The following is a 15407-nucleotide window of genomic DNA, read 5'->3' as shown; positions in this document are numbered from 1 at the left end:
CCGAGCTCTATCCACTAGACCCTGCTGTTTAAGTTTATAATGATGGTATTTGTTAAGCACTTACTATGTTTTAAGCGCTGAGGATCAGGATCACCTGTTGTGTGCACTCACTAAACTGTGTGGGATAATGAAAGTAGAAGTTGCGGTCCCGCAGGAGCTTACAATCTACCTAGAAGTTGCGGTCCCACAGGAGCTTACAATCTACCAGGAGCTTTCCACATTTGCCCAAGTCCTGACTCAGGACTTAGGTTTTGGACATTGGAGAAGCAGCATGGCCTAGTGGCAAGAGCCCGGGCCTGGTAGTCAGGTCATGGGTTCTAATCCCGACTCTGCCACATGTCTGCTGTGTGACCTTGGGCAAGTCATTTCATTTCTCTGGGCCTCAGTTACCTCATCGGCAAAATGGGGATTGAGACTGTGGGTCCCATGTTGGCAGGGACTTTGTCTCACCTGGTAAACTCGTATCTAGCCCAGCTCTTAGTACAGTGCCCGGCACATAGTAAGCATTTAACAAATACCTCAATTTATTATTATTATTATTATTATTATTAGAGACCAACTGTTTTGCCTTGGGCCAACAGGCCGAGCTTGCCCTTTTTGTGCACCCCCAGCCCAGGACCCCTAGTGGTCTTGAGGATCTTCTGGGAGTTGGCAGTTCTCGGACGAGAAGCAGCACAGCCTAGTGGCTAGAGCCCGGGCCTGAGAATCAGATGGTCATGGGTTCTAATCCCAGCTCCACCACTTGTCTGCTGCCTGACCTTGGGACGTTCACTTCTCTGGGCCTTAGTTACCTCATCTGCAAAATGGGGAGTGAGTGTGAGCCCCACCTGGGACAGGGACTGTGTCCAACCCGACTGGCTTGTATCCACCCCAGTGCTTAGTACAGTGCCTGGCACATAGTAAGTGGTTACATCTACCATAATTATACCATAATTATCACCATAATTGTAGTGAAGTCTGGCACCTGCTCCCCTTGAGCCTCACCTTCTGCTCGCCACACTTGGTGCCATTTGGCACCATCTCAAAGTCCTTTCTTAGTTCGTCTTGGAAGATGGCCACAGTGCACGTTGTTCTCGCCAAGGTGATGGAGCAGCTAAGCGGCCCATTTCCATGTCCCACGGAGCAGAATAGAGGACCGCACCAGTCCGCCCTGACAGAGACAAAGACCATGGGGCTGCAAGGGAGCTGGGCTGCACAGCTGCAGGGCTGCACAGCTGCTGCGGCTCTTTGCCCGGGGGCATCCCTTAACCTTCACCCCTTATGCTGAATTCTGACTTTATAATGATGGCACCGATTAAGTGTTTACTGCGTGCTACACACCGGGATGGATTAAGTTGTGGGCAGAGAATGTGTCTGTTTACTGTCTCATTACACTCTTCCAAGTGCCCAGTACAGTGCTCTGCACATAGTAAGTGCTCAATAAATGCGACTGAATGATTGAATTAGGACAACATACCTTTCCCCCATGGGGCTTACAATTTCTAATTTCTAGATGAGAAGCAGCATGGTGTAGTGGATAGAGCCCGGGCCTGGGAGTCAGAAGGTCATAGGTCCAATCTCGGCTCCACCACTTCTCTGCTCTGTGACTTTGGGCAAGTCACTTCACTTCTCTGGGCCTCAGTTCCCTCATCTGCAAAATGGGGATTAAGACTGTGAGCCCAGTGTGGAACAGGAATTGTGTCTAAACCTATTATCTTGCACGTATCCCACTTAGAACAGTGTCTGGCACACAGTAAGCGCTTAACAAATACCACGATTATTATTATTAATAATTTATCTTATCCCCATTGATGTCTTGTTCAAATCCTCCCTCCTGCCTCGCACTCTCTCTTTCCCCTTTCATACCTGGCAGACCATTGCTCTCCCCATCTTCAACGACTTTCTGAACTCACACTGCCTCTAAGAGGTCTTCCCTGATTAACTCTCATTTCCTCACCCTCTTCTGCCACTTGGGCACTTCTCTGTCAGCTATATATTCAGGTACTCAAGCCTGAGAAGTAGGACAAGCTCAGCAGGTTGGCAGAACTATTAGCCTGGACAAGGTGGCTAAAACTTTGGAAGACAGAAAGAGAATTTGGTGCTACTTGAACGGATGGGAAAAAAATGTTCTTACGAAAACTGGATAAGACTTGATAGGGGAAAATGCCAGTTGCAAGTGGTAATAATGGTGGACATGTTTTTCCACTCCTCCAAAGACTCCAGTGGTTGCCCATCTACATTTGCGTCAAACAAAAACGCCTCATCATTGGCTTCAAAGTAGTCCATCAGCTTGTCCCCTCCTCTCTCACCTCGCTTCTCCCTTACTACAACCCAGCCCGCACACTTCCTTGATTCTATTTATTGCCATTGTTCTTGTCTGTCTGTCTCCTCCAATTAGACTGTAAGCCCGTCAAAGGGCAGGGACTGTCTCTATCTCTTACCGATTTGTACATTCCAAGCGCTTAGTACAGTGCTCTGCACATAGTAAGTGCTCAATAAATACTATTGAGTGAATGAATGAATGAATGAAGATCCCATTGAGGGCACATTTTTCCCTGGGGCTGAGGAAATAAACCTTGCTCTGTGCCTGTGCAGTTGACATAGTACTTACCGTGCAGGGCTACGTGTCGCAGAGCAGCCTTGAAAATCAAGGGAAGTGCGGAGCTGATAGCATTCGGATGGAGCGACTTGGGCGTCTGAGGGAAGATAGAACGGGGGATTTGGTTTCAGAGTAGCCAACCGAGGCCAAAAAGTGAGCGACATTCTGCTAATCTATCGCTGATAAAGCATAACCTAGTAAATAGAGCCTGGGGCCTGGGAATCAGAAGGACTTGGGTTCTAACCCCAGCTCTGCCACTTGTTGGCTGTATGACCTTGGGTGAGTCACTTCTCTGGGCCTCAGTTATCTCATCTGGAAAATGGGGATTAAGACTGTGAGCCCCATGTGGGACGGGGACTGGGTCCAACCTGATTAATTTGTATCTATAAGAAGACTCTATAGATCCACTACCAGAAGGATTGCGGATGGAGGCGTTCTGGGAGACCTATGTCCATGGCGTATCTATGGGTTGGAGATGACTCGACGGCATAAGACAAGATGCCGACAGAGTACAGAGCCTGGCACACAGGAATTGCTTAACAAATACCATATAAAAGTAATAATATTAATAATAATAGTGACATATGTTAAATCCTTGTGGTGGGCTGAGCACCGGGGTAGATCCAGGATGAAGTTTTCCAAGCACTGGGGCTGATATAAGAGAATCACATCTAACACAGTCCATGTCCAAGCTGGGGCTCACAGTCTAAGAGTGGGGAAGACAGGTGTCTCATGCCCATTTTACAGATAAAAAATGAGGTCCAGAGAATGGTGGAGTGGATAGGTCACGGGTTTGGCAGTCAGAAGGTTGTGGGTTTTAATCCCGCCTCTGCCACTTGCCAGCGGTGTGATTTCGGGCAAGTCACTTAACTTCCCTTTGCCTCTGCTAACTCATCTGTAAAATGGGGATTAAGACTGTGAGCCCCACGTGGGACACCCTGATTACCTTATATCTACCCCAGTACTTAGAACAGTGCTGGCACATAGTAAGCACTTAACAAATGCCACCATTATTACTTCACTTCTCTGGGCCTCAGTTACCTCATATGGAAAATGGGGATGGAGACTGTGATCCCCACATGGGACAGAGAGTGTGTCCAATCTGAACTGCCTCTACTCACCCCAGTGCTTAGTATAGTGCCTGGCACACAGTAAGCGCTTAACAGATACCATAATTATTATTATTGTTAATAATAATAAATGGATTGCTGAAGGTCCCACAGTGGGCAAGTGGCAGAGTGGGGATTAGAAGCTGGATCACTTTATGCTGGTCTTGAGGCCTTTTCCCTAAGCGAGGCTACCTCTCTAGCCTGGAGACAGAAGAGCTGTGAGGGAGCTGCTAAATTTGTATATATTTTTATTACCCTATTTATTTTGTTAATGAGATGTACATCCCCTTGATTCTATTTATTGCTATTGTTTTTGTCTGTCTGCCTCCCCCGATTAGACTGTAAGCCCATCAGTGGGCAGGGATTGTCTCTATCTGTTGCCGAATTGTACATTCCAAGAGCTTAGTACAGTGCTCTGCACATAGTAAGTGCTCAATAAATACTATTGAATGAATGAATGAGCTACCCCGATATGATTTTTTCTGGATGAGACAGTGAGGGACCAGTGAGGGGGGTCCGGAATGCCGCCGGAGCCGGGTGGGGAGGGACGGGATGGGGGACGGGATGGGGCTGGGACCGCCGCCTTCCCTACCTGTCCCCCAGATGGCCCGGCAGTGGTCAGCGAGGCTGGGGCAGAGCCCGTTGTAGCAGTAGCCGCCGGGGCAGGGCAGGCCGTTCTGGCGGAAGGCGTCCTGGGGGCAGTCGGGGGCCAGGCCCGTGCAGTACTCCGCCAGGTCGCAGTCGCTCTGCTCGCTCCGGCACAGCTCCCCCACCGGCTTTATCTGGGGGGAAAACCGAGTCCGGTGCCTGCTCAAATCCTCGCTGGGAGTAGGGGACAGTGTGTGTATGTCTGTGCGCGACGAAGAGATCTCACCCACTGGCTTCATCTGGGGGAAACCAAGCCCGGCGCCTGCTCAACCCCTGGCCAGGGCTGGGGCGTGAGAGAGAGACACGGAGAGAGTGAGAGATGGAGCGAGAGATGGAGCAAGAGAGTGTGTGAGAGAACACTAGCTCAACGGTGGGGCTGGGGGTGGGGGGCGGGGGGCGGAGGGAGAGGGAGAGGGAGAGAGAGTGAGCTCTCTCCCAGCAGCTCCAAATGGAGAAATGCCAAGGCCGGCTCAAGGGTGTATCAGGTGTATATGAGTGAGTGTGTGTGTTTGCGTGTATGGTGGTGATGGTGTTGTGTGTGAAGGGCTGTGTGCACGTGCATACCATTTGTGTGTGTGTATGTGTTGAGTGTGTGACAGTGGTCTGCACACAGTAAGTGCTCAATAAGTATGACTGAATGAATCTCTCCCGCTGGCTTCAACTGGAGAAATGCCAACATGGATTTAAGGGTGGATCGTGTGTGTGTGTGTGTGTGTGTGTGTGTGTGTGTGTGTGACTGTGTGCGCTCATTCCACCCCTCCCTCCACCCACTGCCTGCATCAGAGACTCTGACTGGCATCCCTCTCGATGGCGCTTGGCTGAGACTGCCTATGAGCCCGTCATTGGGCAGGGATTGCCTCTATCTGTTGCCGAATTCCAAGCTGTTGTACATTCCAAGCGCTCAGTACAGTGCTCTGCACATAGTAAGCACTCAGTAAATACAACTGAATGAATGATGTTGGAGGGCTTGATCACCTTGCAGAGGCTGCAGCAGCTCCCATGGGCACATTGGGCTCCTTTTGCCAGTCTGCAGCTGGTGGCATTGCAGCAGGTGTTGGTGCATTCCTGATGGAAGAGACCCACAATCACAGGGACCCTCACAACCTGCACCCTCACTCCTCCTCCTCCTCCTGCTGCTGAGCAGAAACATGCTTTTCAAACACACCCACACCCCATCATTCCCAATCCGATTTCCCAGGGAAATATGCATTGACCTCCCTTCCTCCTTTCTATCTGACCTCCCTTCCTCCTCTCTCGCCCCGCTCCAGTCTATTCTTCACTCCGCTGCCCGGCTCATCTTCCTGCAGAAACGATCTGGGCATGTCACTCCCCTTCTTAAACAACTCCAGTGGTTGCCCATCAACCTCCGCTCCAAACAAAAACTCCTCACTCTAGGTTTCGAGGCTCTCCATCACCTTGCCCCTTCCTACCTCTCCTCCCTTCTCTCTTTCTACCGCCCACCCCGCACGCTCCGCTCCTCTGCCGCCCACCTCCTCATCGTCCCTCGGTCTCGTCTATCCCGCCGTCGATCCCCGGGTCACGTCCTCCCGCGGTCCCGGAACGCCCTCCCTCCTCACCTCCGCCAAACTGATTCTCTTTCCCTCTTCAAAACCCTACTTAAAACTCACCTCCTCCGAGAGGCCTTCCCAGACTGAGCTCCTCTTCTCCCTCTACTCCATCTGCCATCCCCCCTTCACCTCTCCGCAGCTAAACCCTCTTTTTCCCCTTTTCCCTCTGCTCCTCCACCTCTCCCTTCCCATCCCCACAGCACTGTACTCCTCCGCTCAACTCTATATATTTTCGTTACCCTATTTATTTTATTAATGAATTGTAGATTGCCTCGATTCTATTTAGTCGCCATTGTTTTTACGAGATGTTCTTCCCCTTGACTCTATTTATTGCCATCGTTCTCGTCTGTCCGTCTCCCCCGATTAGATCGTAAGCCCGTCAAACGGCAGGGACCGTCTCTATCTGTTGCCGACTTGTTCATCCCAAGCGCTTGGTACAGTGCTCTGCACATAGTAAGCGCTCAATAAATACTATTGAATGAATGAATGAATGAAAGGATTTCTCTACTCTTTCATTTTTACCGGGAGACAAGTTTGCTTTAAAATAAAACCCCTCACTTTACACCCTCCTCCCTCCATTTAATCCTAAAGAAAATGGTTCGTTCACCCTGGGCCCTTAGGTACTTAATTATGGTACTTGTTGAATGCTTACTATGTGCCAAGCGCTGTTCTAAATGCCGGGGTAGATTCAGATTAATAATAATGATAATACTAATAATGATGGTCTTTGTGACATGCTTACTATGTGCCAAGCGCTGTTCTAAATGCCGGGGTAGATTCAAATTAACAATAATAATAATAATGAAGCACTATCTGCCAAGCACTGTTCTAAGCTCTGAGGTAGATACAAGGTAACCAAGTTGTCCCACATGGGGCTCACAGTCTTAATCCCCATTTTACAGATAACTGAGGCACAGAGAAGTGAAGCAACTTGCCCAGCGTCATGTGGCAGACATGTGACCCATATCATCAACAATTACAAATATGCATTTATGTATAGTTGAAATGTCTACCCAATCTGTTAATTGTTCTTCCAAGTGCTTAGTACAGTGCTCAGCACACAGTGAGAGCCAATTAAAACCACTGATTGATTTAACTGTACATTCAAAGAGAAACAGCATTGCCTAGTGGATAGACCATGAAATTGGGAGTCAGAAGGTTATCGGTTCTAATCCCAGCTCCTCCACTTTTCTGCTGTGTGACCATGGGCAAGTCACTTAACTTCCCTGTGCCTCAGTTCCCTCATCTGTAAAATGGGGATTTAATACCTGTTCCCCTTCCTACTTGGACTGTGAGTCCCATCTGGGATCTGATTAGCTTGTATCTACTGCAGTGTGGCTTAGTAGAAAGAGCACGGGCTTGGGAGTCAGAAGTCATGGGTTCTAATGCTGTCTCTGCCATTTATCAGCTGTGTGACTTTGGGCAAGTCACTTCACTTCTCTGTGCCTCAGTTATCTCTTCTGTAAAATGGGGATTAAGTCTGTGAGCTCCACGTGGGACAACCTGAGAACTTTCTATCTACCCAATGTTTAGAACAGTGCTTGGCACCTAGTAAGCACTTAACAAATGCCATAATATCATTATTAACTCTTGTTACAGTGCTTGGCATATAGTGGTGGATCCGTGATTAAAACCCGTGACCTCCTGACTTCCAGGCCCAGGCTCTACCCACTACGCCACGCTCCTTCCCCTATCCTGGCTCCTCCACGTGTCTGCTGTGTGACCTTGGGCAAGTCACTTCACCTCTCTGGGCCTCAGTTATCTCATCTGGAAAATGGGGATGAAGACTGTGAACCCCATGTGGTACAGGGACTGCATCCAACCTGATTAACTTGTATCTATCTCCACACTTAGAACAGGGCTTGACACATAGTAAGTGTTTAACAAACACCACAATCATCATCATCATCATCATGGAGAAGGGGCCCATACCTGAGGAGTGCCACAATCACACTCTTCTCCATGCTCCAGGAATTTATTTCCGCACACCGGACCTCCGAAGAGCCTGGTGAGATCGGGGACGTTCTTCAAGCAGTCCGTCCGGGGGTTACTGATGAAGTTCTGCAAGTTGTCTCGGCTGCAGCTGCTGAAGATCCGGGGGTACACATTGCTGCAGGGGAGAAGATTCATTCGTTCATCTGTTCCTTCCATCGAATTTATTGAGCAAAGTACTGTACTAAGCGCTTAGGAGAGTACAAGAGAATAAACAGACACATTTCCTTCCCACAATGCTACAAGAGCCAGGGGGGATAGGGAGGATGGTGAGGGGGGCGAGGTGGAGGAGGAAAATGCTAAAGAGGGATTGGACGTGAGTCCGGATGGCTGAGTGGATACGGTCAATCCAGACTTTAGCCTTTCACAAGTGAGAAGTGGCCTCTCAATCTGTCTCCCGCTCCTCCTCTTTTTCTCCCAGACCAATCCAGCTGGCTCTCTCAGTGGCTGCCCTCTTAGCTCCGGGTCAGAGTGGTTTGGTGCTTCCAGTTGGCAGCTGGCACCTTTTACCTTGATATATTAATCCCTTCTAATGGGGAGCTTTGTATTTCACATCTCCTCATCCTCAAAACCCGACTAAAATCCCATCTCCTCCGCTGAAGCCTTCCCTGACTAACCTCTCATCTCCACACTCTCATTTCCTCCCTCTGCTGGGTCACCTATCAATCAGTCAGTCAATGAATCAATCATATTTATTGAACTCTTACTGGGTCCAAAGCTCTGTACTAAGCAATTGGGAGAGTATAATATAAGAGAGAAATTGATTCCTACCCTCTAAGCACTTAGGTTCTCACAATTCCCCCTGATGAGCCTTCCGCTGCCCGTTTTCTATCACTCCTCAACTCCACCGACCTCCTGCTCCACCCCACCTACCTACTCACCAACTTGGACACACATCTGATTTCATCATCTCTACTCACTGTACAATCTCTACCTTCAGCAACTCTGAAATCCCTCTATCTGACCACAATCTCCACACCTGGCTTCTCTCCCACCCACTTCCTCCCTGTAAATCTGTGTTGTTCCTCCACAGAGACCTCTGATCTTAATAATAATAACAATTATTATTGTTAGGATATGGGAGACATGGGCATGTTTGAAAGCAGTAGGGAAAAAGCCATTGGAGTGAGTACGGTAAATGGTCACAGGAGAGATGTGTTAGAATTCTGACTTCCAGAGAAATTCTCCAACAAACCATCATCAATCAATCATATTTACTGAACACTGCCTGTATACAGAGCATTAAACTAAGCATGGTACTAAATGCTAGTGCTCTTTTTTGAAACCGTTGGCCATTTATAGCTCAGTTACATAAACCGATCACTGTATCTATTAAGCACTTAACTTTTGTAGAGCATTCATTCATTCATTAAATTATATTTATTGAGTGCTTACTATGTAAAAAGCACTGTACTAAGTGCTTGGAAAGTACAGTTTGGCAACAGATAGAGACAATCCCTACCCAAAAATGGGCACACAGTCTTGAAGGGGGCGGGGGAGACAGACAACAAAATAAAACAAAACTGCACTAAGCTCTTGGGAGAGCACAATATAATAGAGTTGGTAGACACGTTCTTTGCCCACAAGGAGCTTACCGTCTAGAGGGGGAGACAGATGTTTATATCAATAAATAAATTACAGCTCTGTATATAAGTGCTGTGGAGCTGAGGGTGGGGTGAATAAAAGGATGCAAATCCAGGTGAAAGGGCAACACAGAAAGGAGAGGGAGTAGGGGAAACGAGGGGTTAGTCGGGGAAGGCCTAGTAGAAAAGCAGCGTGGCCTAGGGGATATAGCCTGGGCCTGGGAGTCAGAAGGACCTAGGTTCTAATCCCGGCTCTGCCTCTTGTCTGCTGGGTGACCTTGGGGAAATCCCTTAACTTCTCTGTGGCTCAGCTACTTCATGCGTAAATTGGGGATTATGACTGTGAGCCCCATGTGGGACAGGGACTGTGTCCAACCTGATTACCTTGTATCTACCCCAGCAACCAGAACAATGGATGGCCCGTAATAAGCACTTAATAGATAGGATTTAAAAGAAAAAAGGGGATCTTTGATTTTAACTTCGAGGGTGAAGAGAGTAGTGGTCTGTCGTATACGAACTGGGGAGGGAGTTCTGGGCCAGAGGCAGGATGTGGGCAAGGGATGTTCCCTAATAACTGTGGAGATCTTCCCTTCTGAGAAAGCCTTGGCAGAATCACGGAGGATCCATCTGAGATTGGACCCTTTCAGTGCAATGGTAGACTGTAAGCCCGTCAAAGGGCAGGGACTGTCTCTATCTGTTGCCGATTTGTACATTCCAAGCACTTAGTACAGTGCTCTGCACATAGTAAGCGCTCAATAAATACTATTGAATGATCTGTCTGCGCCATTTATTCAAGCGTATTTATCAAGCACTTACTATGTGCCAAGCACTGTACTAAGCGCTTGGGAGAGTACAATATCCCAATAAACAGACACATTCCCTGCCCCCAACTAGCTTTCAGTCTAGAGACGAGCTTACAGTCGAGAGACGGGAGGGAGCTGGTATTTTGGGGTTATGATTCATCTCGTCTTCTTTTTGGGTCTCCTTACCCAAGACTGGCTGCCATAATACACCCGCCGTTCTCCTTCGATTCTGTACAAAAGCAGCTGTTGACGTTTTCATCATGAGTCATCCCGAGATTGTGTCCCATCTCGTGGGCCATGGTAGATGCCACCCCAATTGGATTAATGCTGTGGTCCTAGGCAACATGAAGGAGGATAGAATTTAGCCAATACCTTGTATAAAGTAGCCTTGCAAATTAGCTGAAAATTTACCAGGCCACTCTTCACCCAGAGATGAAAGCAGCATGCCGGTTTTGTTTTAATCGGTCACTTGCTCAAGACATGTTTATTCAGAGAAGCAGTGTGGCTTAGTGGAAAGAGCACGGGCTTGGGAGTCAGAGGATGTTGAATTCTAATCCTGGCTCTGCCACTTGTCTGCTATGTGACCTTGGGCAAGCCACTTAGCTTCTCTGGGCCTCAGTTACCTCAACTTTAAAATGGTGATGAAGACTATGAGCCCCACCTGATTACTTCATATCTACTCCAGCACTTAGAATAGTGCTTGGCACATAGTAAGCACTTAACAAATACCATAATAATGATAATTATTCTTTGGATGGACTATTTACATTTTGGGGAATGATTTGGAGTCACCTTCCTTTTCAAAATATTTTCTAGCATGTCAATAAAACATAGAGCAAAGTTTTTTCCTCAGAAGACCTATCCTGGTTCAGACACTTCTAAGTGAAGACAACTATCTCCAAAATCCCTTTAAGCACCTTGGATTTCTCGGGCTTTGTCCTGCTGGAGTCCATCAAAAAGCAAAATCCCAACCTTCTGGAGTCACCATCTCCTTCTAGCCCTACTTTCTGAGCAGGTGCTGAAGGCTTGCTTTTCGAGTTCAGACACTTTGGCTTCTGGAATCTTCCTGGGACACAGAGTATGGCAAAGTCTCACCTGGTTTACTGCTGCAGACTCCAATGAGCACATAGTGGACACCTGGGCCAGACCCACTGTGGTTCCCTGAAAATCTATACCCCTGGGAGAGGAAAAGACACCAGTTACCCGACGATCCTGTGAACTCTGGGAAGGAAGCCGACAGAGGTTCTCGATCAATTGACCCATCAAACGATGGTATTTATTGAGTGCTGACTGTATGCAGAACACTGCATTTTAAGCACTTGGGAGGCAGTGTGGCCTAGAAGAAAGAGCATAGGCCTGAGTATCAGAGGACCTGGGTTCTAATCCTAGCTCTGCTATTGGTCAGGTATTTAGTGTTTATAAAGATCCCATTTTATGTTTATTGGGAGAAATTTGGCCCAGGAACTAAGAGAAGAGCTTAGGACCTTGATCCTAGGTCCCTGATCCTTAGGAACTAGATTATAAATGTCCTCGAGGGCAGACATTGTGCCTTCCTTCTCTATTGTACTCTCCCAAGCGGTTAGTACAGTGCTCTGCAAACAGTAAGCGTTCAATAAATACCATTGATTGATGGGTGAACAAGGTGATGATCCTGTACAATGGCGGCTCTTCCTAGTCAGTCTATCATATTTATTGAGCACTTACTGTGTGCAGAGCACTGTACTAAGCACTTGGGAGAGTACAGTAGAACAACAGACACATTCTCTGCTCCAAACTAATCGATTCTCCTTCTTACAACCCCTGTTGCCTCTTAGGCTTTCACTCTCTCCTCTCTCTAGAATGTGAGCTCGTCCCTTTAGACTGTAAACTAGTGTGGGCAGAGAATGTGTCTGTTTATGGTTGTATTGTCCTCCCCAAGCACTTAGTAAGGTGCTCTGCACACAGTAAGCACTCATTAAATACAAATGAATGAATGAATTCTCTGCCAGGCTGGGTAATTCATCCATAAGTGATTTGCATTTCCCTTTCATGAAGGGAAGGTCCCTCGCCCTATGCCCCTCTTGTCCATTTTCCTGGACAGGTGGGGAATTGTGGGCAAGTGGTATTTCCTGAGCTCATTTTCCCCCTCAAGCCCTCTCCATGTAGAGTAGGAATCCTTACTGTTCTCCTTCCCACTGCAAAGAGACAGTGAGGGGCCACTTAGAAGGATCCCAGGGGTCTAGTTCAGAGCCCCCAGCCCCCAAAACCTTCCCCCACCCCCCAAATCTTCACATTTGGCCCCGCTGGCATGTCTCTGCCACCTCCCCGCCCGGTATTTCGTGCTTACGTTATCAGCTGGGCATTATCAAACTTGTGCTTCCTCTTGAGATCCCTCCCCTGCCAGTTGATGAAATTGCTGAGCGTGATGTCCGGGCTGGAGCTCACCACCATCTTGTCTGAAAAAGTCCACACTTCGAGGCCAATCAGAGCCACCCGGAAATTGAGGTTCTGATAAAGCTGGGGGAGGTGAACCGACCAGTTAAGACCCCTGAGGGTCAGAATTGAAGACATAAACCAGGCCCCAAGCAATTGACTCCTCTAGGGTTTGCAAAGGCAGAGGGGAGCTTCACACCTGAACACTATTGAGCACTCACTCTATGCAGAACATCTGTCCTAAGTGCTGGGGAGAGGACAAAAGACCTGGGTTCTAATCCCAGCTCTGTCACTCTTCTACTGGGTGATGCTGGGCAAGTCCCTTAACTTCTCTGGGTCTCAGTTTCCTCACCAGTAAAATGGGGATTCATTACCTGTTCTTCCTCCCCCCTTAGACTGTGAGTCCTTTGTGAGACAAGGATTGTGTCTGACTTGACTGTCTTGAGAAGCAGCATGGCTAGTGGATACAGCATGGGTCTGGGGAGCAGAAGGACCTGGGCTCTAAATGTGGCACTGCCATTTTTCTGCTGGGTGACCTTGGGGCAAGTCATTTCACTTCTCTGGTCCTCAGATACCTTAACTGTAAAACAGGGATTAGGAGTATGAGCTCCATGTGTAATAGGGACTGTGTTCAACCTGATTAAATTCTATCTACCCCAGTACTTAGAACAGTTCATGGTACATAGTAGCGCTTACCAAGTAACATTATTATGCTTATCATTATCATTTTGACTTGAATGTGTCCCAGCACGTAGATCAATGCTTGACACCTAGAAAGCACTTAATCAATACCAAATTTATTAATCAATCAAATTTCTTGAGTGCTTGGTGCTTGCATTGAGCACTGTACTAAGCATTTGGGAGAGTACAATAAAACAGAGTTGGTAGACATGATCCCTGCCCACAAGGAGCTTATGCTTAGAACAGTGCTTGGCACATAAGTAAGCGCTTAACAAATACCATCATTATTATTATTAAAGGAGGAGACAGACATTATTATTACAATAGGGTCAGCAGACATGATCTCTGCCCTCAAGAAGCTTGCAGCCTAGAGGGATCATACAACTCCAGGATCTCCTTGGTGTAACAGTAATAATGATAGTTAACTGTGGTATTTGTTAAGCGCTTACTCTGTGCCAGACACTCTACTAAGCGCTGGGGTGGATACAAGCAAATCGGGTGGGACACAGTCCCAGTCCTACGTGGGGCTCACAGTCTCAAGCCCCATTTTACAGATAGAGGGCAGATCTGGGTCTAATCCTGGCTCTGCCACTTGTCTGCTGGGTGACTTTGGGAAAGTCACTTTACTTCTCTGTGCCTCAGTAACCTCATCAGTAAAATGGGGATTAAGACTGTGAGCTCTGTGTGGGACAGGGACAGTATCCGATCTGATTATCTTGTATCTACCCCAGCACTTACTTCAGTGTGAGATACATAATAAGAGCATAACAAATACCATTCTTATTTATTATTATGTAATATCCCATCCAAGTGTCTGCTGGGTGAGACACCCATAGCCTGCTTAGCTCTTCTGAGAGATCTGCCTCTGGTAGGATTTTTAATTGTGGTATTTGTTAAGAACTCACTCTGTGCCAAGTTCTGGGATGGATAAAACACATCAGGTGGGACACCATTCCTGTTCCACATGGGGCTCACAGTCTCAATCCCCATTTTACAGGTGAGGTAACTGAGGCCCAGAAAGGTGAAGTGACTTGCCCAAGGTCACACAGCAGACAAGAGTTGGAGCTGGGATTAGAACTCATGACCATCTGACTCCCAGGCCTGTACTCTATTCACTACTCCATGCAGCTTCTCTTTTGACACCCCCTCCCCCCTTCACCTTCCCCAGCACAGGCTCCAGATGTGCTGGGAAGCTTGAGGCAAGGAGAAAGGATTCCCCTTTGGAAATGGAAATGCAAATCGAAGACCGGTAACTGCTAGGGAGGGTCGGTCATCCCTTTCTGCCAGATTAATGAGCAGGCAATTTCTCATCTCTAACTATTCCTCTCACTGGGCTTTTTGTCCTTATGGCTTTTCATTCTTTGTTCAGGTCTTCCCCCTCCCTGACCTCCCCTCATCCCCATCTCCCCAGAGCCAGGAATACCTTCCCCCTTCACAACTCACTTCAACTTCAAAGCCCTTCTGAACTCACATCTTCCCCCAAATTGCTCATCTCCCCAGACTCTTCCAAAATCACATCATTGCCAAACGCTTAATTCCCCATATCCTCCTGAAATCACCTCTCCTCCAGGAGGCCTTCCCTAATGTCCCTCTCCACTGCCACTTCATCATTTCTGCACCTAAGCATTTGGATACTTACAGGACCCCCAGAGCACTTACTTATGCATCATTAAAGTTGGTTACTTCCCCTACCTATCATTTATTTTAGTGCCCTACTTCTCCTACCTATAATTTATTTTAGTGCCATCTCTCCCACTAGACTGTAAGCTCCTGAGGACAGGGATCATTTCTATATTCTCTGTTTTTCTTTCCCAAGCACTCAGCAGAGTGCTCTGCACACACAGAAGATGTTCAGTGAGTACTACTGACTATTGATGGATTCACCCTCTTAATAAGAATAACTGTGGTATTTGTTAAGCACTTAATACGTGCTAAGCACTGGGGTAGATTTAAGGTTATCAGGTTGTCCCACTTGGGGCTCACAGTCTTAATCCCATGTTACAGATGAGGTGACTGAGGCATGGAGAAGTTAA

The 15407-nt window shown here is 47.6% G+C and overlaps 1 protein-coding gene across 2 annotated transcripts in view; it reads right to left on the bottom strand.

The window, feature by feature from the left end:
* Positions 1-15407, bottom strand: part of ADAM8 (ADAM metallopeptidase domain 8) — an 87860-nt gene that overhangs the window by 23983 nt on the left and 48470 nt on the right. For both annotated transcript variants that reach the window (XM_029058999.2, XM_029059001.2), the window contains exons 9-16: positions 12608-12777; positions 11377-11458; positions 10468-10616; positions 7836-8013; positions 5311-5400; positions 4280-4469; positions 2591-2675; positions 985-1150 (exon numbers count right to left, since the gene is read on the bottom strand). In XM_029058999.2, coding sequence (XP_028914832.1) covers positions 985-1150; positions 2591-2675; positions 4280-4469; positions 5311-5400; positions 7836-8013; positions 10468-10616; positions 11377-11458; positions 12608-12777 — 1110 coding nt within the window. The remainder of the gene's footprint in view (positions 1-984; positions 1151-2590; positions 2676-4279; positions 4470-5310; positions 5401-7835; positions 8014-10467; positions 10617-11376; positions 11459-12607; positions 12778-15407) is intronic.

This window comes from Ornithorhynchus anatinus, chromosome 3 (assembly GCF_004115215.2).
Source record: "Ornithorhynchus anatinus isolate Pmale09 chromosome 3, mOrnAna1.pri.v4, whole genome shotgun sequence".
NCBI lineage: Eukaryota > Metazoa > Chordata > Mammalia > Monotremata > Ornithorhynchidae > Ornithorhynchus > Ornithorhynchus anatinus.
The sequence above is the reverse complement of the archived record's forward strand: the minus strand, read 5'-3'. Positions and strand labels throughout refer to the sequence as shown.